At 43.6% G+C, this 23827-nt stretch overlaps 1 protein-coding gene across 2 annotated transcripts; it reads right to left on the bottom strand.

Moving 5' to 3' along the window:
* Positions 1–466: 466 nt before the first annotated feature.
* LOC108702459 (inactive phospholipase C-like protein 2) lies at positions 467–23827 on the bottom strand. Of its 2 annotated transcripts, XM_018237928.2 has the most exons (6): positions 23049–23824; positions 9605–12085; positions 7783–7986; positions 6324–6399; positions 2045–2154; positions 467–1017 (listed from the first exon to the last, which is right to left on the bottom strand). In XM_018237928.2, exons 1-6 carry the CDS (start codon positions 23199–23201, stop codon positions 829–831), a joined length of 3213 nt encoding a protein of 1070 aa, XP_018093417.1. In that variant the 5' UTR covers positions 23202–23824; the 3' UTR covers positions 467–828. The 2 variants fall into 2 exon arrangements, with proteins under 2 accessions (XP_018093417.1, XP_041434147.1); XM_041578213.1 differs by lacking the exons at positions 467–1017; positions 2045–2154; positions 6324–6399; positions 7783–7986 and adding an exon at positions 8533–9420 and having other exon boundaries at positions 23049–23827.

The following is a 23827-nucleotide window of genomic DNA, read 5'->3' as shown; positions in this document are numbered from 1 at the left end:
CTCATACGGCCTGTATCAGTGTCATTTCTATTAGCTGCTCAGACTTTACTATCTCCTCCTTTGCTCTGACCTGAAACTCCTAACCTTATTCTTCATCTTCCCATCCTTATTCTTCATCTTCCCATCCTTATTCTGCAAATTTCCATTCTTATTCTTCAACTTCCCATCCTTATTCTTCAACTTCCCATCCTGAACCTCTCTTCTTGGGACCCTCAAAGGACACACAATCCCCAAAGGACACACAATCCCCTTAGAGTCTGGGCTTCTACTTGATGGCTCCATGGACCTCATTAGGAGACACTTCCCCACTTGATGAAAAACCCTCCCTATTGTTTTGATTTCTCAGATATAACTCCATGTACATAATACAAAGACTTCTCCCTGAAATTAGTAACTGCTGATGTTTACTGTAACCCTTCCACAAGCCACATTGTACCCTAAGATTTGTCACAAAAATTGGCAGACGTGAAGACCTGAATGAGTGTATTTAAACCACTAGTGATTCCTTCAGATACACAAAGAGAGATCAGGAGGGACAGAGAATGTGGGTAGAGGTAGCAGTAGACTTTTCTCCTCTGGAGGCCAAACCTCATTCTGAGCGTGGAGATGGGGAGGCTGGTCTGTCAATACTTTAAAATTAAAAGGGTTTGCACAGTTGAAAGTCAATCCTTCACTTCCATAAGAACAGTTTAAAACAATGTAAGTTCCTGCGGTTCTGTCCCAGGAGGAATCAGATGTTCATGTAGTGGGTATGAGAGGCTCCTGTAGGACAGTTCAGATCACAGTAGCTTTGGCTCATCAGCTTGTTGCTTTTGTCTAAGAGGATCTTCAAGAACTGCTGTTTCCCCCACTTTCATTCTCAGGGATGGATTCCAAGACCCCCCGTGGCCTCAACAAGGCAAAAGAAGGGGAGTGGGCGCTGGTCCGACTGATGCCGCTTGACTGGCCGGCGTGGTGGATCTGCCTCACGTGCTCCACGGCTTCATTCTCAGCGAGTTTCAGGAGGTCCGCTTGGCCCTGTGGAGGCACAGAAAGAAATAAGTAAAAGTCAAGAAACAAACAAAAAAAAGTAGGTGAAGGTGGGAAAAGTAAAGCCACTTCATGTTTGCTCCGTATGACGTAGAATTGATATTCCCAACCTCCTCCCTTGACCCTTTGTTGTGACTGTTTTGTTAGCAGAAGTCCATTTAACAGGCGGAATTAACTGAGCTGGGAATCTAATGATCCATCTTGCAATGAGCAAACATACAGTAGCTTCAGTTTCCCTGTTTAGCTCAAGAAATGATGATTAAACCAATAGACCCAAAGTGACACTGTCTGCAGCTCTGCCTCCACCTTGGCCCATTAGTCACTAGGTGGCAGCACCGGACCATTGGTCAATACAAAGAAACCTGAATTAGAGACCAATTGCGCATGTCACATAATGAAGCATCAGTGACCAATGAAAACCTTTCCCTTCAGGATTAACTGCTCAGTGTCCGTCTCATGTTGCCCATTATTTACCTGCGTTGTCTTTGATGGCAGATTAAGCTCATGATGGAGACTGAGCCCGGCAATTAACTAATGGCCCTTTTCTTCCATTATTGATTTTTTTCTTTCAAAACACAAAAGCCAAGGACACACATCTCCTCCTGACACAACCCGTGGTCCTGCAGACACAACTGATAAGCAATGAGCTGTACCACGTGTATATATGTACTTTATGTATATATATATGTATTTCCATGGAGCAGAACTATGGAGAACAATATTTCTGCTAATAGTCACAGATTTAAATGCAGAGACTTCATGGTTAAGTATTAACCCTTTCCTAAAGGACATCACTGATGACATGGTTAGGGGGACACACTGACTGTCGCTTGCCATGAAACTGTCACACAAACGCTCTTTCCATCTCCACCGCTTGTGGTGCCAGAACTCATCCCTGATGGCCTCCTGCTTGGCATGTAAATCATGTGGGTTGCCCAGAAACGACGTGTCTTTGTAGTAATGGCTTCCTATCCCCAAAACGTTCATTCACATAATAAACACTCCATTACTCCACCTTTAACACAGTTATGTTCCAGGCAAAACTCTCCATGGCTTTCTGCAGCTTCCTCCCCTTCAGACCCTCTTTGGCGCCGATCCGATGAAGGTCCTCGTGGAACCCCATTCCTACACAGGGGAAAAAACAGATGTAGGATCAGTATTTCCATCAACGGTTTTCAGATGTGGAGTCAAGTGAAACATTTAATCAGGCCTGGACTGGCTACCTGTGGGTTCTGGCACATGCCAGAGGGGCTGCTGTAAGGTCCCATAGACAGTCACTATTTAGTCGGCTGCTGGAGGACTATTTGAAATGCCAGGGCCTTGTTTGACTCCAAGTCCAGACCTGCATTTAATCCTCTCAATTGAGCAAGTGGCAGGATTCTGGGGATCAGGTTTATTGCATTTCTTCCCATTCCATAATTATTCCCAATTATTAAACATTCCCTTCTATTTGCCCTATTGGCCACATTGCAGAGTCACCTTTATTTTTTCACTAATTTATTTCAATTCTGCCTCTTGAGCAAACATATAAACATTAGTATTTATGCAGAGAACTTGCTCTATTCCTTACACTTAGGATTCTTCTCACTGTTCTCTATAGTAATAACCAGGGCCGGGCCAAGGTATTTTGGCACCCTAGGCAAGGGCTTAAATCAGTGCCCCTCCCCCATCCGGATCTGCATTACCATTTCTCACCTTACAATTCATATTTCTCCCTGTACCAGCATCTATCATTATGCCTCCAATCTGTACCTGTGCCAGCATAAGCCAAAACAATCATATTGTTACCCCAATCTGTACCTGCGCCAGCGACAGCCAAAAAAATCCATCAAGAGGTGGGAATTGCTTCTGCCTGCAGTACGAATCACAGGCAAGAGGGGGGGTTGAAATTGAAAAATTATTAAAGGCCATGCAAAAAAGGGTTTAAAAAAATGAAAAAAAATTCCCCTTAAAAGTGCACCCCCCCATGATTGCGCCCTAGGCGGGTGCCTACTCTGCCTGCCCCTAGTACCGGCCCTGGTAATAACATCACAACGCCCCAAGGTCAAAGCGTGACCCCCGGGAGGAATCACATCAACACCTTCGTATTGTTCCAGCTGAATCTCCTTCTTGTCTCCATCTTTCCCAGTCATCATTAGATGAACATGAGCAGGTAAAGCTCAGTAACGGAGTCAGAACCTAAATGATCTTATGCAGAACTATTTCCCTGTGTACCCCCAAACCCTGCCCGGATAGACCATGGACTAAACGTCTGAGCCAATTCCAGCAGCAATTCAGCTTCTCTAACCAAAAGCCAAACAGAAATGTCTTGAGACACAGAAAAGCACGGGACCATGTAGTGAGGCAGATCTTGAATTGATTTCGTAATCCTGGGGGAATCGCAGACGTCCCAGACTGACACGGGCTGAATACTAACGAAGTCCCCGACACGGACGTAATGGGGTTCATTATAAATCATGTATGGCAGGAATAGAAGCCTGGCCCAGCTCTTACATATTTTATTATGATCCATATTTCGCTGCTGGAGAAGCTCTAGTACTCGCTGCACATCTGCCCGGGACTCTCAGGCTTTTGCTTTTTCTTCATTAACCCTTCAATGGCCAAGGCACAGACTGATCATGGGCACTTATTCCATGGGCTTCTTTATAGTGGCACTTCAGTGGGTGCAGAGATTGTGATGTATTTTTTATTTCTAGGGAGAGGGGAAGCAATGGCCCTGGGCAAGATATGAGCATTGGGCACATGATATTTGCTGCATTTCACACTATAAACCAGTGGCTTGTGAGTAGGGTTGCCACCTGGCTGGTATTTTACTGGCCTGGCCTTGATGCCAATGTTATTTATAGGGAAAACCCATCAAAAATATAGGAAGGCCGGTATTTTTTTTTCAGAAAAGGTGCCAACCCTACTCGTGAGTAACATGTTGCTCTCCAACCCCTTGGATGTTGCTCTCAGTGGCCTCAAAGCAGGTGATTATGAAAAAAATTCCAGGCTTGGAGGCAAGTTTTGGTTGTATAAAAACCAGGTGTACTGCCAAACAGAGTCTCCTGTAGCTGCCAGTCCATATAGGGGCTATCAATAGCCAATCACAGGCCTTATTTGACCTTTTTCATTCTTGCATTGTTCTCCATCACTTTTTAAATTTGAATGTGGCTCACAGAACAAAAAGGTTGGGGATCCCTGCTATAAACAGATGAGTAACTGCTGGGGGGGTGATACGAATCTTAATCCTTAAAGTAAATGTCAACAGTGAAGATTATCCAGAAGACATCTTCAGTTATTTAGTCTCCCTGAGCCTTCTTTCTCTAATTCCAGGCTCCAAGGAATGTGCAGCTCATTCAGGAACCAGGGGGCTGATAATAGGGGCTCCTATGGGTGAGGATCTGAGTAGTATGGGGCCCGGTGATTACTGATGGGAGCCCTGGCCCTTTTTATAACAGTGTGATCTAGAGCTTAATAACAGAAGCAGCAAAGTATTTAGGGCCCAGTACCAATGACACCCCCAAACCAGACAACAGCCTCAGGGTCCCCACAGGGGCTGGAATCAATGGGCGCAGTTGTGCTGAAAAGAACTGGGCGCACGTGTGATGCTCACATGCCGAATGCCAGAAATGGCGCCAACCAGTTCTCCAAATTCTCAGTCGTTCCTTTTCTTGTTCCCTACAGTTTGTTGGTTAATGATATGACTGTGTCCCGGGTTTGTGATGTAATGACGCAGCAGAGGACAAAGGATCGGCAGGAGAGCTCAGTGGGGTTCATTGGGTTCAGAAGGGAAGTAGAACCACAAGCAGAATATTAATGATACAAATTGAAGCTGAAAGAACAACATCCCGGACACCAAGGATATCGCTCTGAATCCAGGCACCTGCCAAAGAGACATTTCCAAAGCCCCCGACAGCTCAGGGCTCACTTTATCTTCTTTTGCCTCAAAATGCCAACGAGCCTGGACTTGGAGGAACAGTCGGCAGAACAATGAGGGATCTGGGGTTTTTTATGGTGACAAATATCGCTTTGGACATTTGGTTTGAAAGAAACATTTGATATGGAGGGACTTGGTCACACTCTGCAACTGACTGGACCATCCTCCAAAGTTATGTCTCTGACATGGAGGCTCTAAAGGGCCTTTATAGATTGAATGTTTTCTGCCCTATAATAACTCCAGGGGCTGTACTAGAGGCAGATTCTATTGTGGGACCCCTCCTTGTCAGCCCCAAAGTACTTCTGTATAACCCACATGCCACTACCAAGTCAAATACCCCAATCTCATAATCATGGGACACCCAACAATCCAATACTGAAGTACTGGTTATAGTTTGTTTTTAAAAGACACAACTCAGATCCCAGCTACAGGCCAGTCCCCCTCTTTTAATGGAGCTCGGTGGGGTAACACAAGGTTTTTATCAGCGGCTGCAGATCTCAGGGGATCTTGAGCATTTATAACAAGAAACGAGCTGGAAAGAGAAGAAATGTTTTTCCATTTCATGGACAACCTTCTAGGCCATAAATTTCAATGAATCCAGGCACAATGCTCAGCTGTGAATACTGTTATAGCTCTTTTATTGTTCCGTAAATTTCAGAGGTCTAATGAAATATTTTAGCGCCTGAACACAAGTCTGATAACCCTCAGTATAGGCTGACAGCATGGGGACCTGATCCAAACTGGAGAGCACATTCTCACTATAGAGCAAAGACCTGCGTTGGCCCCTAGTGTGGGACTGGACTCCCATGGGTCAGACTAGTTGACTTGCAGGGTCCTGACACTCAACCCTTCCAGCAATCAGCACAGTACCAATGCCACCCACCCATCAATTCATTGGACTGGTCCGCTGGAATTCCTCTTAGTACCCCGAGCTCTTACACGAGGGGTAAGAGCAACTGAGACTCCCCAGCTAGCAATCTATTTCCAGCAACACAGACTCATACAGGGGAAATAATCTGATCCAATATTATCCCATCATCCCGGCTCTGGCCAGGGGGCATTGGGCTGAATGGGCCACAGGGTGGGTGAGAGCTGCCTGTATATGTAACCCAAGGTTTTGGGATTGATAGGGGGGCAGCAGTGGGACACAAATGTCTGTGCAAATTGCACTTATTCTACAGACGGGCAGAATGTTATACATCCCAGTACTCACAGCTGGTGACATTTTTACACCCACATTTGTGCTCAGAATAATAGGGATTATTGTTCACATTTTCTCTCTCTCTGTTTGGAGCATAAAGTCCCACTGCAGGAACCAGTTCTGCCCGAATCAACCAAAAACCCCACTTTTCATTGCCTCGAGGACGTTACCTACCTGCCTTCTGCACCTGAATTATTTTGCTGTAAACAACATCTGCCGTTTCTATTAATGTCCGGCTGGCTTGGATGAACTGAAATAGAAAGAGAAAATTCACTGAGAAGCTGCTTTTAGCAACAGAATCTTGGTGGGAGTATGTGCACTTAATCCCAAATACAAATTAAGCAACAGAGACCCCCATTTTTCAATCTGGATCCCCATGTAAGGGCCCAGGGCCCCATCCGGAGATGCTCTGGTTCTTTCACCGGCCACTACCACCTTTGTTGCTTGTGTTACAACCACTTGTCAATTTGGCAGCTGAGATTTAAGGAAACATTTCTGTGCCGGGTGAGAAGCCCCCCGTGTGCCGTTGCCCTTAAGGTGACTAAGCAAATCTTTGTTAAAGGGGAACAATTGCTTTTAAATAAGACGCTGAGCTGTAACAAACAATTCCATTGTGGCACAGAAACGTTCCCTCAAAACTGATGCATTAAAGGAGAACTAAAGCTCCACAAAGAATTAGCCTATAAATGTTGCTCCTTATGTTCAGCTCAAGGTCTTCACACCCTTTAAACTCTTAATAATTCACCTCCACAGCTCCCCATGTTCTTCTGCTTTTATCACATTATATATATATATCTAATGTTCACATTGGATTAAACAGACAGTGTAAATCCATTTAACCAAATGACAAGTGTTAAAGTAAATGTGGCTTAATCTGCATTTGATTCACACTGGTGTTTATTTTACGGGGGGATTGCGGCGCATAGTGGGAGGTCGAGTACAAATATGGAAAAAGAAAAATGGAATGTTAAAGTCCTGCTTTATATCCAGACATACAGTATATATATATATATATATATATGCAAGGGAACAAATACTATGACTAACGTGTCATTTCGGGAAGATGAATGAGGGAAGGGGGCGCCCTCATTCCAGGACAATACAGGGGCAGGTGGGTGGTAGTGAAAGTTGTTCTTTCTGCTTCCCGCTGACTCAGCCCTATTTCTGCTCCTCGGATGGGCAGATAAATACCATAAATACCTTCATATGACGGAGGCACAATAGGCACTGGGAGAGGGAACGAGAGAAAAGGAGATGGGGGCTGTGTGATGGAAGGACACTGTGTCCCTGTGAGTGGCGTCTCTATTTATCATTCAGCAGGATCATGGCAAGGAATAAGGAGCAAGTGTCTTTTTCTAGACTGACATTATACAGCAGAATCTGAGTTTGGGCCGGAGGCAGAGCGGCCCTGAAAAATGCCTTTTAAAATACAGAAAAGACATGATTCTTGGTTGAACTGCCACCCATATGTTGGTGCCCACCTTGTCCAAGAGCAACGGGACTCAGTCCTTAGACCTAAACCTTAGGTGCGCCCCATACATATTGGGAAATACTGACATTATCCAAGGATCCACATCCACTGGTGCATTTGTTATATAGAGAGACACTTCTGTAGTTACAGGGACCCACTCACCGCATCATAAGAAGCAAGGACCTTCTTGAGCAGCTCTGGGACCGGTCCCTGGGCTTCCAGAGTTGGATACTGAGAGTGAAGGTTGAGGGTCACAGCCAAGGGACTGTCGTTGCTGAGCAGCCAGGCCGACACTGTGAGGATACACTGCTTCATATTGGCCGCCGGACTCAGGCCACACAATTCCTTAAAGGACACCAGTGCATTCTGCAAACACAACAGTGACAACACAATAAGCACTTGCTGACAATGGTCACCACACCTTCGTTTACCTCATAATTTGTATTATTATTATGTATTACATCAGCAGTGATTGGCCACAAATGTCCCTATTTCCTCCCATGTGCCTCCTATTCTGTTATATAATTGCCCCTACAAGAAGCTGTTTGGAGGCTGGCCTATTACAGTGCCATAACTAGTCTGCATGGGTTTCCTCTGGGTACAGTGGGTTCCTCCCACACACCAGAAACATATTGGTGACCCTAGTTTGGGTTGCCTAGATCAGGGATCCACAACCTTCTGAACACAGTCAGAAGTAAAAGGAGTTGGAGAGCAACACAAACAAAAAAATTTTTCTTGGGGTGCCAAATAAGGGCTGTGATTGGCCATTTGGTAGCCCCTATGTGGATTGTCAACCTACATTTGGTAGTGCACCTGGTTTTTATACAACCAAAACTTACCTCCAAGCCTGGAATTCAAAAATAATAACCTGCTTTGAGGCCACTGGGAGCAACATCCAAGGGTTGGTTGGGGATCACTGGCCTAAATTGTAAGCTCCTCTGGGGCAAGGACTGATGTGAGTGATGTATAATAGATTTGAACTATATCAATACACATTCTAACAACAATAAACACTTAGGTTAAGCTATTCCTATTCCATTTGGTAAGCCCTATAGCAAGTTTACCCCTTATTGTGTCATTTTTTAACCACATCAACAACCTCCCAATTTGCAGCAGGGAAATCTTAGGAATCATCACAAATATCTACACCCCCCCCCCACACCCCACAGTCAGATAATCGTCAACAAGAACAAGAAACCCGAAATATAGAAAATGATTCAAAACTACTTTTCATGGAAAAATAGTTTTGTGAGTTGGACAGAAATGCAAAAACAAAGCCCAATAGAGTTCACAGTCCATTTGTGCTTCACCTGCCATAATGTTCTACAGATAAAAGCTACGGAAGGACCAAAACTGAGGACTAAGAATAGAAAATGGATCTGGGCGGCGGGGGGGTTAGGTGACCCCAGGACAGACAGGAGTGGATCTAATTGCCCAGCAGTGTATTTAAAGCTCTGATTTCAGCTCACACACACACAGAAAATTAGGAAATGTAATAGACACTTGCCTTATATTTAATTAAAAGCAAAAGAGCAGGAGAAAGGAAAAAAGCAGGTAAAGTAATGGAGATAAAAGCAATCTGTGCTACAGACAAAAGGCTGAACATATTGACTCTCAACCCCTGCCAAGATTCTGTATCTGAGCCTCCACTCGCAAGACATGAACCAACACAATATCAGGTTTTCTCATGGTTTTCCACCAGCTTCTGCCTCTGCGGAGGACAAAGACAAAAAAGGGAATCGGAGATCCACAAATGAAAGGCTGTAGCCAATGGTCAAGCTAAAAAAGTGGTCCAAAAACCTATGGGAAAAGAATTCATTATTCCACCAGGGGGCAATGGGGGAGTCCTAACTAGGAGATGACATTAACAGACCAAAGACAATGGAGCAGGAGGGACAATTAACAAGGTATAGCAAAAACAGTCTATTTGGACACACTTATATGAATTAAAAATAAATTCTGATATATATTCCATATGTGTTACCTGCACGTTCTCTCGGAGATCGGTGGCCTCTCGCAGGGACGGTATCGCAGTTCTAAACGCCTCATCTATTGCCTTGATGCCCGTCGTCTTGGTTGATGTATACTCTCTGACTTTTTTCCCCTTGCGGACATAAAGGCCCTTTTTTTGGGCCTTCCCACCCCCGCGCCGGTTGGTAATGGCGATGTGGACAAACAAGGTGGTGTTCTGAAGGAACTCTCCAGTTAGAGACTGCAGTGGAACATGTCGGAAGCCAGTTTGCAAACACTCAAAGGGAATGGTGTACTGTGCAATAAATTCATCGCCAATGTAGTCATCATCTAAAACTACAAAACGCAGAATGGCCAACTCTGGAAGGTTGATGTGGAACTCAAAACTTTCATCAAATATGGGATTGTCTCCATTTTGTGTCACTGTCTTTGTCCTGTGCTCTGCGCAGTCGGCGGGAATTCCATGTGTCTCCACATAAACATATGGCTCCACTACGTCCCCTTTGGCACCTGATCCTTTGGGTTTTGGGAGGTTCTGTCCACTGATAATTTTAATATGAAGGAGCTGAGCGGAGACACCAGGCAAGGAATCTTTAGCGTTGGCGCTGAAATAAGACACCTCCTCTCTCATAATCGCTGGTCGGAGGACATAGCCACAGTTCCCGTTTTGGCGAAACCAGCCAGCATTAAGATCCATCATAAGTCCAGGAGTCTGGAAATTCATTGCCACAATCTGACAGCCGCACTTCCAGAAGTCCTGAGGATTCATATTGCTGGCGTCTATGCGCATGGAGCTTGGGTATACCCTGGAAAGAAACTTCTTATTGTACCTCACAAACTCCTCAGGATATTCATTGGAAAACCGGCTTGCGGTCACTTCATTGAAGGAGCACACTTGCCAGAACTTCTGGCTACTTCTTGATGTCTCAAAGTCCCTGAATTTTACTGACTGACACAAATTCACCAAGTCAGAAAGTTCTTTGCACAGGCGCAGCTTTCTGAGTCCTCCTTCACAGAGATGTTCCTCTCCATCATTTCCCAGTCTTTTAGCAATCTCCATGCCTTCATCCTCATCCGTCACATCCCCCTCAGAATCGGAGTGTTCTGGAGAAAGTTTCTTTCCTTTTATGAGGATCTTCCCCTTAAGCTGCTCTGGAGAGGGCATGCATGATTCGTTGGGGCATGCTGGGAAATGATAAAGTTTATCTCCAAGAACCTCTTTTAAGCAATGGGCCATAAGGTGCTGCTGCTTGACAGAGCAGTGAATCACAAGGCATATGATCAGTGGGTAGTCCGATGTTTCAAATGCATATTTATCTATGACATTGATGACACTACGGAAAGATACATGTGATACAACAGAAAGACTAAGGTAGATAAGAGGCTCGTTATCAGGCCCATCCCAAACAACAAGCTCTATGCTCCTACAACCCATCTTCAAGGCATAGATGTACCCACTGATGTCCGCCATGCCCCAGTAGTGGTCTTCCATTTGGCATGCGCTGTGGGCTGAATTGATGTAATAATGAGTTAAAGGTTTGGTCATGTCCTGGCAAATGCTTTTGTGGTGAGGATCAAAAACATGACAGTCAGATGATAGAAGGTACCGTGTAAACCCATCAATGGTAAGATAACCCTTTTCTGTGCCTTCTTTAGTGGTTTCATACTTATTAATGATTTCAAGCGATGTGTTTTCATTGACTTCTTCCATACCCTGTTCTAGTTCCATGAAAATCATGAGGTCTTTCAAGTCCAAGTACTCCTTATTGCTAGAGAACTGAACCAAGAGAAAAAATATTTCTGGTCTGGTACAGAGTTCACAATAGGCTTCAACAAACACATCACAGGTCACATGTCCTCCAAACTTTTCACTTGCTTTTTGAATCTCCTTAAATTTTAGCTCCACAGTTGAGGTTTTCATGCCAGGGCTAAGACCTTTGATAAGCTGAATGGCTCTCTGCAATGGGATGTGCCCTTCTTTATTTAAATCTGCAATCTCAAAGAGGGATGAGATCCACAGAGTTCTCAGGCTTGTTTGATTAGCACCCACAACATCTGGCGTGTGCTTTCCATAAGATACTAAGTACCTAAGCCCCATAACCCAGGTATTGACAATATCAGCTGTGCTTGCAACAAGATCCAAGGACTCATAGTTCTCCCCATAAAGGATGGAGAAGGCACATTCCTCTGGGAACTGGTCAGACAATCCATTGCTCCTCAGCACAGGTGTTTTCTTTCCTACCCGGACTTCACGAATTGACTTAATCTCCAGCTTTGCCTTTTCAGAGTCCTTCTTGGATGGTTCCCAACGAAGAAAGCGCATATCTGGATCCAGCAGAAAGAATCGATTGTACATCCTGGAGTTTGAACGCACCTTCTTCATTTCACAGCCTTCCATCATGGAGGAGATGCAAGCGGCAGTGCTGTTGATCTTTCTTTTGTTGGACATTGTGCTGAAGGAGACGGTCTTCTTCTGTTTCTGCCGAGAACCATCCTGTAAAAGATATGGAAAAAGGTCAGTTTAAAAATAAACTTTAAGTAAAAGAAATTCCAGGCCATGAATTCAGAGGTTAGGAGATTATAAATAACAGATTGTCCATAAAAGATTTGCTGCATCCCTATCCAGAGGATAAGCTAATCAGCGGTCGGGTGGAGAAATGGTCCATGCACTGAATGGAAATGAGGTTGCCCACCATAGCAACCAGCTACTATTCAGCACGGACAGGAGAAGAAATAGGTGTGAAAAAAGCATGAAATGAGAAAGCAAATATCCATTAAATGTGTGAGCCTTACTGAATGCAGATTCATTTTATGAACATCTCTTTAAACAAAGGAAACAACTGCTGCTTTCAAGGCAGCCACAAAGCCACCGGCTCCTGTACCAGAAATCTCAGCAGCAGGTTCATAATAATAATATTAATATGAATAATAATAATAATAATTGCTTTTGTATTTCAGCCTGAAGAGGCAAGAAGAGATGTACGTTCCTCCCAAGTAACTTCAGATGGCTGGTTCAACAGTTGGTGGATTTAGTTGAAGCCTTGCACAGCTGGGGGTTATCTGGATAGTAGTAAAAAAAAAACCTAATTTTTAGGGACACACAGCTCATTGAGTTTAACGGATGTGACAATGATTTAAAATAGCTGAACCATAGGTTGTCCCACAATGATGCCCACCTAGAAGTGGGAGCAACAAGTACAAAAAAACAGACATTGTCCCATAAATGAGGCCTAATGTTACATAATATTACCCATTAGATTATCCCCTTTTCCCATTGAATAAGTCCAATACACACGCGGATATAAATTGCGGGTATTTTGCTGAATCTTTGATTATCCAATAAAAGCAGAATTCCATGACAGGGTTCTATCTCCCTGGGAGATTTATTTGTGCCCCAGATTGGTCATGAGTCGCACACTGCACCCCCCATGGGCCTCATTAAATCAGATTAAGCAGAACTAATCAATTCATTTCCAGTGAGCTAAGCAGCCATCATTGTGGAACAATCCAGTATGGGGGGAGTATTTATCTGCCTGCCTTTAACTATTCCCTTATTATAAATTACCAGTGTATGTCCAGCCTCCAGTTGTTGGACTACAACTCCCAGCACACCCTGAGGCCACTGCTAGAGATGCTTTTTCGCTTTCGCACCCTAAATCCCTGTGCCCCTGCCTGAGCAGAAGCAACATCTAACAAGAATTCCTAAGAGCATATTGATTGGCTTATTATTTTTTATATTATAGTTTCATTATTTCATATTTCCATTAGTATTTCAGCTTAACAGAGCGACTGTGTTGTCTTCATTTAATGAGTACTTTTGATTGATTTTGGCTTCTTTTGGCATTTCATTTTTAATGAGGAGTATTCTAATCATTAATGCAGCTAAGGCTCACGCATTTCTGTTCTTTTGAGTTTTAATTCTAATTCTAAACCTGCCAACCCAGAAGAAAAATCGAGATGAAACACAATACACCCACTCAACCGCCCCACAAACACGTACCAGTTCTGCCTCTCGTTGCAGCTGCAAATTCTACATCGAAAAAAAAACGAGTACAGGTATAAGATCTATTACCCAGAATGCCCGGGAGTTTTCCAGATAAGGATCATTTGTATCACCAGTCATTGAAACATTAAATAAACGCAATAGGGTTGATTCATAATCTCTTAGTTGGAATCAAGGCACTGCTCTATTATTATAGAGAAAAAAAAATCATTTTTAAATTTAGAATCATCTGCTAATAATGGAGTTTATTTATTATCCATTATGCTCCAAGTTAAGGGAAGGTCGCCTCCCATATTAAGCAAATAAGTCAACGTTTTCCCTGTAATAATAAAAACAGACCCATGTTCTTGCTCCCAAGGACTCTGCCTGAATCCATACTGGTGGCAAAAGAGTCCCGTTGAGTTTAAGGCACTAACATTTGCTAAAAACAAAGCTGGGGAAACAGATGAGTTCATTTTAAGCCAAGCCTTTGGTATTTAGTGTCAGGTTATACATTTATAATCAATAAAACTGCTGCTTCAGATCTAACAAACTGAACATATGGGTCACATGACCCATCAAGATGGAGCCCTGATACCTTCATGGAGCAACTTGGTGCCCCCACACTGTCTGACCTACAACTAACAGGTACCTCCACTCGCCACTTCCCTTGAGACAAACTAGTTTGGTAGCCACCCACATACAGTATGCTCCCAAAATGGCCTCAAAGCCGATGGTCAGTAAACTGGCGGTTGCATGTCCACCTTGACCCAGTGTCTGAGATGAAGCAAAGCTGATGGTCCTTCATCCCTAGACGCAAAGTGCCACAAAGACAAATGAACTGACCAGAAGCCACCAGTTACTTTCAAGTACCACGCAAGCCACAAATCTGCCCAAAAGGGTGGGGCAGTTTTACAGCAATGATGAATGGATCAACAGAAGGCTCCCAAAACATTACTTCTTTCAAAAACTCATTAAGCAAGTGTCAGAACCTCCTCTTACACAAGATTTCATGTAGCAGCAGCTAAACTAAGCCATACATGATAAGATCTTTCACCTATATGTCCACCTTGAGGTGAGCAACATCAAGCAGATCCAACTGTTTGGCTCTCAATTCAACAAGAAAATCCAACCTGCCCAATCAGCATTTGGCTGGTTTTTGGCCAGAAATGATTCATGTAGGCCCATCAGAGGGCCCCATACACATGCAGAGAAGCTGTCTTATCGTTCTGAAGGGCACAAATTTGCAGCTAAATTTGCTTGTGTTTGAACTTGCTTGTGTATGACCACCTTAATGAACTTGCTGAAACCACAGGTCATCTCAGATCTCAAGGTGCATCATCTAAGGAAGTCGAAACAGTGTCAAGTGCTTCTGCAGTCTTTAGGGATAAGATGATGAAGAATTATTGGGGAATATTTCTTATTCAAGACAAAAATAATGAAGAAAACAAGCATCAGTCAATTTTGTATTTTATGTCTCATGTAAGATTTTTGGAGTAGTAAAGATCATAGACGTCTCTTCACCACAAGAAACATGGTGATCTGTGAAATCAGCAGAGAAAACAAAGCTGCAAATGCAGAACCAGCCGATGCGGCTCAACCCAACAGGCCATTCGTTTTGGCAAGTTCATTTACGTTAAATGCTTCATTACACAAGGACAGGAAAGATTGTTCTCTACAACGTTGGTTTTATAAAAAGGAAATGCATGAAAGCCTATACAGAATTCCAAAACTTTAGACAAACTGCAGCCAAATCAATGGGTGTTCCCAAACAAATTAATAAAACCGATCTTTCCCAAAAACCCAACACATGCCACATAGGATAGGAAATCATGGAAAAATGGGGACCCCTGGACACCACACTCACCAGTAGCATGACAATTAGCAGGGGAGAACAGCAAGGCCTGGGGAGGTACATTTGTTGTGTAACATGGAGAGAAACAGGTTCTTTCTACAACAATCCACACTCCTTCGTTTCACACCAAACAGCTAATTTCAGCCGAATATATTTAGCCCTAAATGTCAAATATCCTGGCCATGGCCGTACGGTGATCTGAATTTTATAACTAAAGAAGGAGATTTATAAAAATGTTTCTCTAGATTTTTCTTGCTCAATGCTCATGTGAAATTGTGAACATTATACTAGGAGAGTAGAGCCCCTACAGTATTTTAAAAACCCCAGAAAGAAGAAGATGCTAGAAAAAGAAATAGAAAACAAAAAAAAATGGTTTTAGAATAAGACGCCCGTAGGAAAGTCTTGCTTTAATACAAATACCTCTGCTTCTGTAATGTTTGGGGTTTCATGTAATTAGTCAGTAGCACAAGGGGAAAAAAACCTTCATTAATCAGAATTAATAAACACATCGTCCAGACTCTGCTCGCCTGAGACTGCAACAAGCTTTCCTTGACCCAATTCCAGAAAAAATAATTAAAAAAGCCGATTCTATTTTGCTTTGGCCCAGCCTTCTTGATCGGCGCTATTAAGCCTCTGACGTGGGACCACACAACTGGTGATTCAATGATTTAATATAATGAAGTGCTTTGCTTCTCATTTTGTACATAAAAATCTCATTATTGTTTAAATCCATAATCAAAGGATTATCAGATAACAATAAAGGAAGCAAATGAGCGCAACAAAAGCCTGTATAGAACAAGGAGCTTCTCACCAGCAGATTTGCTGCCTACACCTACACTCTAGGTTCTACACATTATGTTCCTCCAGCAATATTAGTGATGATGAATTGTGTATTTAAGAAGTGATGATGAAGTGTGTATTTAGGAAAGTACAAGAAAGGGGTTAATGGTTCTGCCTCTTTACCTGGCCCCAAACACATAATTAACTTCCTTCCACACTTCCTACTTGTTTCTTGTTCTCGGGATAACAGAAGACAAGGAAACCCACTTGTGCTGCTCCTCCCCGTTTTCCGTCTGCTTTTAAAATTGAGGGGCACAAAATGTATATTGTATAGAGAGAATAGAGGCTTCCGATAACCCACCCTGTCCAGGAAGCCCAACGTAGGAGGGATCAGTGTCGGACTGGCCCACTGGGATACCAGGAAAACTCCCGGTGGGCCCAGATGTCAGTGGGCCTCTTGCTTCTAAACATTTGGCCTATTTCATGGCCATTCCCTATTTGTATGAGAACAAAGAGGCTAAATAGATTGAATAATAGATTATAGTATGTAAAGAAAAGAGACTAGGCGAGGTTGAGCGAGGAGAGGAAGAATTATAGCACTGAGAGTGGGCCCCTGGTCTAAGGTTTTTGGGTGGGCCCCTGGTGTCATAGCCCGACACTGGGAGGGATTTGTATGTTCCTACACAGATAAACTTGAAACTATAGGCACAAATAAACATATGTATCTATAGAATATAGTCGTGACTAATGTATATCAAGTGGGGGCTAGAGTAGAAGAATAACTACTCATCTAATAATCTCTAGGTCTACAACATTCTGGGACTGGTTATATTTTCCTGCACATACAAATGGAACCAAGACCCACGGATCAACTGAATTAGGCAGTGAGAATGAAAATGCAAGGCACCTAAATTAGAAAAATCGTAGGTGTTAAAGAGTAAGGCACTTTATTTGGGTAAAAGTGTGTGGTCGTCAATTAAAGTGACATTCACCGAGCCTGGGCCCCAGCAGGAGATGGTTATGTAGAAAGGGATGCTTGGATACAGTCCTTGATATTTCCACTAGGATGAATGTGATAAGGATAAAGGGTAGAGATACCAATGGACCTTTGGATTAGAGAGTGTGATCAGAAGCAACAACAAAATGAGGATTATGAAGAGCAACAAGATATAGAAAGGAGCTTGATGAGGATATATAAGAAGCTTACATAGAATATAAAGCAACATGGGGATATGTTCTACTGATGCTGTACATGACTCTCCCAGCCTGTATTATCAATGCTACACTCCCCTATCCATAAGCTTTACCAATAAGGTCTATGGATTTGAAGACTTGGGAGTGATTTGGCCACTTTTGGCTTCTGCACCGATATCCAATGCAAAGTCTATGGTGCATGCCCCTAATTCAATAGCCTTCCTTAATAAAGGGGAGGGGGAGACGCCTTCTAAGTATGGAATGCAGAACAATGAAGAGGTCACATCTGTTGCACATAGAAACTTACAGGTCAGCAAGAAGCATCTAGAGACATGTGTCTGCATGAGTTGGAGAGTCTGCATCCTGCAATTCATTTGGCACCAACAACAGGATGGGGGGAAGGGTCAAAGAAAAGCAATGCACCCATTCACTTCTTGTAAAATGGACCCCGTCTAATGTGGATTGTAAACTCTACTGGAGCAGAATCTTTATCTGCTACATAAATAAAGGAGAATGGTGGTCATGTCTAGTAACATTCTGCAATCCAGCAAGATAGCATTCGGTTCTTCCAAACTTCACCACTTTTCAGGCAGTAGATAGGTCATTGGTGAATCTGAAAGTGTGAAGAGTCATTAGTTGAACTGAGCTCCATTCTGTCTCTAAATCTGCCTTGTATATTGGCCGTGTGTGTGTGTGCTGCCTCTGGATATCCATGCAAATATGCACATATCCCACTGTTATTATACACTCCAACATCTTAACTGACAGAAATAGCCCTGCTGACGTGAGCACCTGAGCCTCTTGTTCTCACCAGCCTCCCCGTTGCATTGGCATCACTGTGTAAGGGCTCAGGTGACTGATGCTCCAGGGGATCCAGCCAAACAAAAGGAGGAATGTCAGGGCACTGATGGGCACATGAGACGGCTCCCTGAGGCTGGCAGTGGGTAACCAGCAGCTGGAGGCAACAGTAGTTGGTATGGCTGATTTCTAAAGACATGCAATTCTGTCCAAAATCATAAAAATGAAACAAATACAGGGTAACCCAAGGAAGAACCTTTCTACCTAATTATATTTCTCATTGAAAGTTAAGAAAGATAAGTACAGTATCTGCTCTGGGGGAATGGATTATAATCCTTATTTACAATAATTCTAGGGGTAAGCAAAACAGGCACTAGCATTGAATCCCAACGTGAATAAAGGCCACCTGCACATGCCGACAACGTACCCTTCTCCATCTGATTGGCCCACAGGCCGAGGAGCCAGAGACCATACGAGGGGCCAAACATGGGAAAATTGTCTCATTCTGACAAAAGATTGGACCAGCAAGAAACAGATAAGAGCTGCAGCTTCTCTTTACTTCCACCATTAACTGGTCAACATGGTGCGTTGATGACAGTTTGTATTCTGCCCAATCCCAGAACTAACCCAATATCCAGAGTACAAAGGTAACACTCAAGATCATATGCACGGCCTACAAGTAGGAAAGAATTTTATCAGTACAACAATGCCCTTTAGGCTGTACGTCCTAGACTGGAACATGACACCAATCCAAGGGAAAGGGATAAGAGGACCAGAAGTTTGGGGAAATTTCCAGTATCTTCTCTGCCGCAGAAATAGGTCCACAGAACCCAGAGCATTTCATGTGGTATTCCGATTCCATTTCCAGTAAAAGATAAAAGGGCAGTTCACAGGCGCAGCAGAAATGTTGCCATTAACAGAATGTGGTTTTATTGAGGTCGTAAATGGAGAACAAGAAATTGGCATGAGAATGTGCCGTGCTGCTCCTGATCCCCACAGACAATGTCTCGTGATACGGCTGCACTTTTATTCCTATAAATGTACAAATGGGAGGAAAAAGAAGCTTCGCTGTAACAAATGCTCTTATGTTCTCTGGATCTGAACTACAGAGCCGGCCCAACTGGTACTCGCATCCCCACCTGTGCCACTTTAGAGAGACTCCCAGGTAACCCCAACTTGCTTTCCAGGTGCAAACGGTGTGGGACCTTCTTCTCCAAACCCCTGGAATTTCACCTGAACTGACTTGAGGTGCAGGATCTTTGATGCACAGACATGTGCCATGGGGCATGAACCCCCGTTTCTATTCTCCCTGAAGTACATGGGAAGGTGGGGGTTTCTTGGGGTTCTTTATATTAACAATCACAGTGTTGCTAGACATGCACTTTCACAGCAGCCCTGGTTTCATTGAATCTCTCTGTGAAGCGCATGAGAAACTATGAAGAGATCCCCAATAAAGTCATGCCACACCCAATGGGCAGCAATGCACATCCGCTTCTTCCTTATTGCAAGAGAATTATAACACAATAGGAGGGTTGTTGGTGCTAATAAAGAAGTCTTGGAGACATGCACTGGACAAGGCTAAAATACAAAGGAAGATTTAAGACAATGGACAAATACAAAGGGAAGAGAAAGAAGGAGATATAGAGGCCCTGTTATAAATGACAAAACAAACTGTCAGACATTGGGCCCACACCTATTCAGATTAAAAGCAGAAGTAAAACCAATTTGAAAGGTAATAAAGAGAAATGAGAGATCAAAGCAAAGCAGTTGGGATGTTCTGAATTTCCTGTTGTTCTTCTCACTTCCTGTGGCCCAGGAACCACATCCAAGAGCCTCTCGTCAACTCAACACCGCAACACATGAACCCACCCAACATGCAAACTCCCACCACCCACCATGCAAACTCCCACCCAACATGCAAACTCCCACCCATCATGCAAACTCCCACCCAACATGCAAACTCCCACCCAACATGCAAACATCCACCCACCTACCCCCCCAACATGCAAAGACATGGGAGTTGTGGGGTGTACCTGCTATTAAGCCATAAATATAACTATATAAATATATATTGTTTATTAGAGAATAAGGTTCACAGAAGCCTTCAGAACCTTCATGATCATTAGAATTCATTATTTAGTACCAGCAACTTATCCCAGTGCTTTTCATTGATCTGGGGTTAAATGGCCCTCTTCACAAGAGCTTACAATCTTCTTATTTGCTGTAGCCACTGAAATACAATGAAACTTCCCCCAGACAAATAATAAAAAGAAAGAGGAAGCGGCCGCTGCTGATTCTGCATCCGAACTCACATGATATGGGGGATCGCAGCACCCCCACTCCTTCCTCAATTCTGGGTTCCTGTCAAACCTCCACGACTACATTTGTTCAGTCTTATGCGTCTGCTTCAATGGGACCCCCCAATCCCAGTCTGACCCAGTCCAGCGCCCCCTCAACACACACAGAACACAATGGGGGGCACATTGGGGCAATTTTGGGGGCACATTGTCAGGGTAAATATGGTGGAGCCTGTGAGTCATCACAATGTAGAATATGAGGTTCCCAGTATTTACTTTAATTAGTAATATAATTAGTGATATAATTATTAGTAATATAATTAGTGATATAATTATTAGTGATATAATTAGTGATATAATTAGTGATATAATTATTAGTAATATAATTAGTGATATAATTATTAGTGATATAATTAGTGATATAATTAGTGATATAATTACAGAGACAAAAGCTTTAATTCATATAGAGGTACAGACTGTTACACCCAGAAGCTCCAGTTATTGATCAGTTATTAATTATTAATCAGTTATTAATCAGTTAATAATATCAGGGATATCTATGAGCTACTTTATGTGACCAGTGACTTTAACGTTACAATTTGGACCCCATGGAAACAAGTGTCCCTGTTCCTTCTATAGAGAATCACAAACCCACCAGCCCGGTTACTACACTAGTGGGTTCAAGTTCTTAAAGGGCCAGAGTAGGATTAATCTTGAAAACTGAATTCAAATTTTTTGAAAAACTCAGATCGAACTTGAATAACTCCCTAATTGAATTTGACAGTTTTGACAATAAAAAAACCCCTGGACAATCTGCCCCATAATGTTAAAACCACCGAAAATTTGTGGTTTGGCCCGACGTCTCCCTTTATTCCCCAGGATCATGTTATTATTGGGGGGGGGGGCTGGAGAAATGAAAGAGATGTGAGAGAGGTTTGTGTCTGGGGGATGAAATCTCTGATCCTTCCAAACAATGAATAATTAATCAGCCTCCTCCTAATGCAGCACTCGCTGGGGAGGAAAGTGCAGCCTCCATTGCAGCCCCATTGCAGCCGGAGATCAGTACAAGTAATGGAGAATAATGCGGCTCAGGGTAATATGTGTGTATATTTTATATATGTATATATATATAGTCAGTGCATGTGTATATGAGATATATATATATATATATATATATATATATATATACAGTATATAGTCAGTGTGTGTATATGAGATATATATATATATATACAGTATATAGTCAGTGTGTGTATATGAGATATATATATATATATATATACAGTATATAGTCAGTGTGTGTATATGAGATATATATATATATATATATACAGTATATAGTCAGTGTGTGTATATGATATATATATCTATATATAGTGAGTGTATGAATGAAGCAGCTTTGGGCTGATCACAGTAGGAGACCAGTGGGATTAGAGTGTCAGCGACGCAGAACTACAAGTATCAGCACCTCCCAAGACACCGCAGCATTAAAACAGATGTCAGAATAAACAGAATCCCTTTCATTATCAACACTGAACTGGAAATGCTTGTGTTCAACTCCCAGGCCAACTCCCGGGGACCTTGGGAACTTTCTCCCCACTTTGTCCAGTGTCTGAGAACCTGTCAGTTTAGGTTTTGGAGTGTGGGAGCAAATACAGAGGAGCCGGGACCCCAGAGATGCTGAACATTCTCATGAAATCAGACTCACGACACTGAAATATTCCCTTAAATAAGATGTTAGAGCTGCTGAATGGAACAGTTCCCAGACTCCACCAATAGTGACATCACAATTCGGCCATTGCTTGGGAAGTTTCCCTATGACATCAGCAAGCGCAATATACAAATACATGATAGTTCAGTTGCCCTTTAAAATTCAGCCCTGCCACATTGGGGTTTCGGGGGTTGCTCAACTGGCTCCCGACTTTACTAATCGGATTTTTTATGGGATCAGTTATTGTGGGCCAATAAGCTGCCGACTTGGTCTGGGGAGCGTCGCCCTTGAGTAAAGTGGCTGCAACATTAGTGGGTTGGAGTCAGTGAGACCAGAATTCGGGCAGATCCATTGGGTCTTTACATGTTATTGGGCAATAAATAAATCAGCACATTGAGTTATAATAATAATAATAATAATAATAAATAATAATCAGTCCAGGTGGGGTCATTGTACCCCCCATTATGTTCCACTCAATGGCCCACGGGCTGAACGGATCCTCCCCAATGGCCCAGCTTGTTGGTGGCCAAATGGGTTAAATCCAGTTGTTTGGTGGCCAATGAGCAGATGTGACCAGCACTTGCCCAGTGTTACTCTGGTTACTCAGGGGGGGTTGGACAATAGAATCAGAGTCAGACCAATTGCTAGTGGGTTTAAAGGGTAACTGAAGCCAAATATGTGAGTTGTATAAAGAGAGATTTACTAATTCAGTTGAATTGAGTCTCAGTGAAGGAGTAAAGGACACAGGTGAGATGTGGTACCAGGAGGCTCATATACTATTAATAGTATTATTATTAATATTAGTATTATTAGTATTATTAGTATTATTAGTGATTGTACCTTCATGATGCTGCTGGTTCTCCTCTCGGCCGAGTGGTCCCGGCTGCTCCTCCCTGATTGGGGACTGTCCTCTGAGAATGTCCCATTCAGCTCCAGCTCTTCCCCCCTGTCCTGCGACCCCAACAGTCGCACAAAGTCGTGTCCATCCGACATCCTAAATGTGATTAACGCCCGCGTGGCCTGAGTCCGACATGAAGGAGACAGAAGGGTGGGGGGGGCACCTGGTGCTGTTGGGTCGGTTGTGGGCTGGGGGGGCAGCAATGAGTTCACAGGAAAATGTCCAAAAGATGAAGTGTGTCCTGATACTGGACCCCCCTGCTGCTGCTGATATGGTTTCTATGGAGGGGCCCTGGGCTGCACAGAACCAACCCCCCCCCCCTGTGTCTGGTGCCAGAACTGCTGCCTGAGGCTCAAACGACTGGGGGGGGGGGTGTCCCTGCCAGACTCTCTCACTCCCTGTGACACAAGGGTGCAGGGAGTTGTGCTGCTTTCATGGAATGGGGGGTCTCAGTGCTGGGAGGGTGCCGGGAGTCTGTAGCAGGATTAGTTGGGGGGGGCTCTTGTGCTGAGATGGTACCGGCTCCTTCCAGTGCAGAGACAACTGGCGGCTATGCTGGGGGGGGATTGAGTCGCTTTGCAGCAGAGTCGGCGGGGGGGGGGGGTCGTCGGCCGGTGACAGTTGCTGATTGGGCAGCGGAGGAGGAGGAGGAGGGGGGTTCCCTGGAGCAGCAGGACCGACACTTTGGATTCTCAGCCTGAGATGTGACACTTCCCTTCCC

This window comes from Xenopus laevis, chromosome 9_10S (genome assembly GCF_017654675.1).
Source record: "Xenopus laevis strain J_2021 chromosome 9_10S, Xenopus_laevis_v10.1, whole genome shotgun sequence".
Taxonomy (NCBI): Eukaryota; Metazoa; Chordata; class Amphibia; order Anura; family Pipidae; genus Xenopus; species Xenopus laevis.
Note: the sequence above shows the minus strand (reverse complement) of the source record. Positions and strands in the feature narration are given on the sequence as shown.

Bases quoted from the DNA above. Each gene is read 5' to 3' on its own strand.
- LOC108702459 (XM_018237928.2), bottom strand. From the start codon at position 23,201: ATGTCGGATGGACACGACTTTGTGCGACTGTTGGGGTCGCAGGACAGG. The intron at 7,987-9,604 runs GTAACACATATG...TTGTGTTTGCAG, and splicing joins ATCTCCGAGAGAACGTGCAG to AATGCACTGGTGTCCTTTAA. The intron at 6,400-7,782 runs GTGAGTGGGTCC...TTTCTATTTCAG, and splicing joins TCCTTGCTTCTTATGATGCG to TTCATCCAAGCCAGCCGGAC.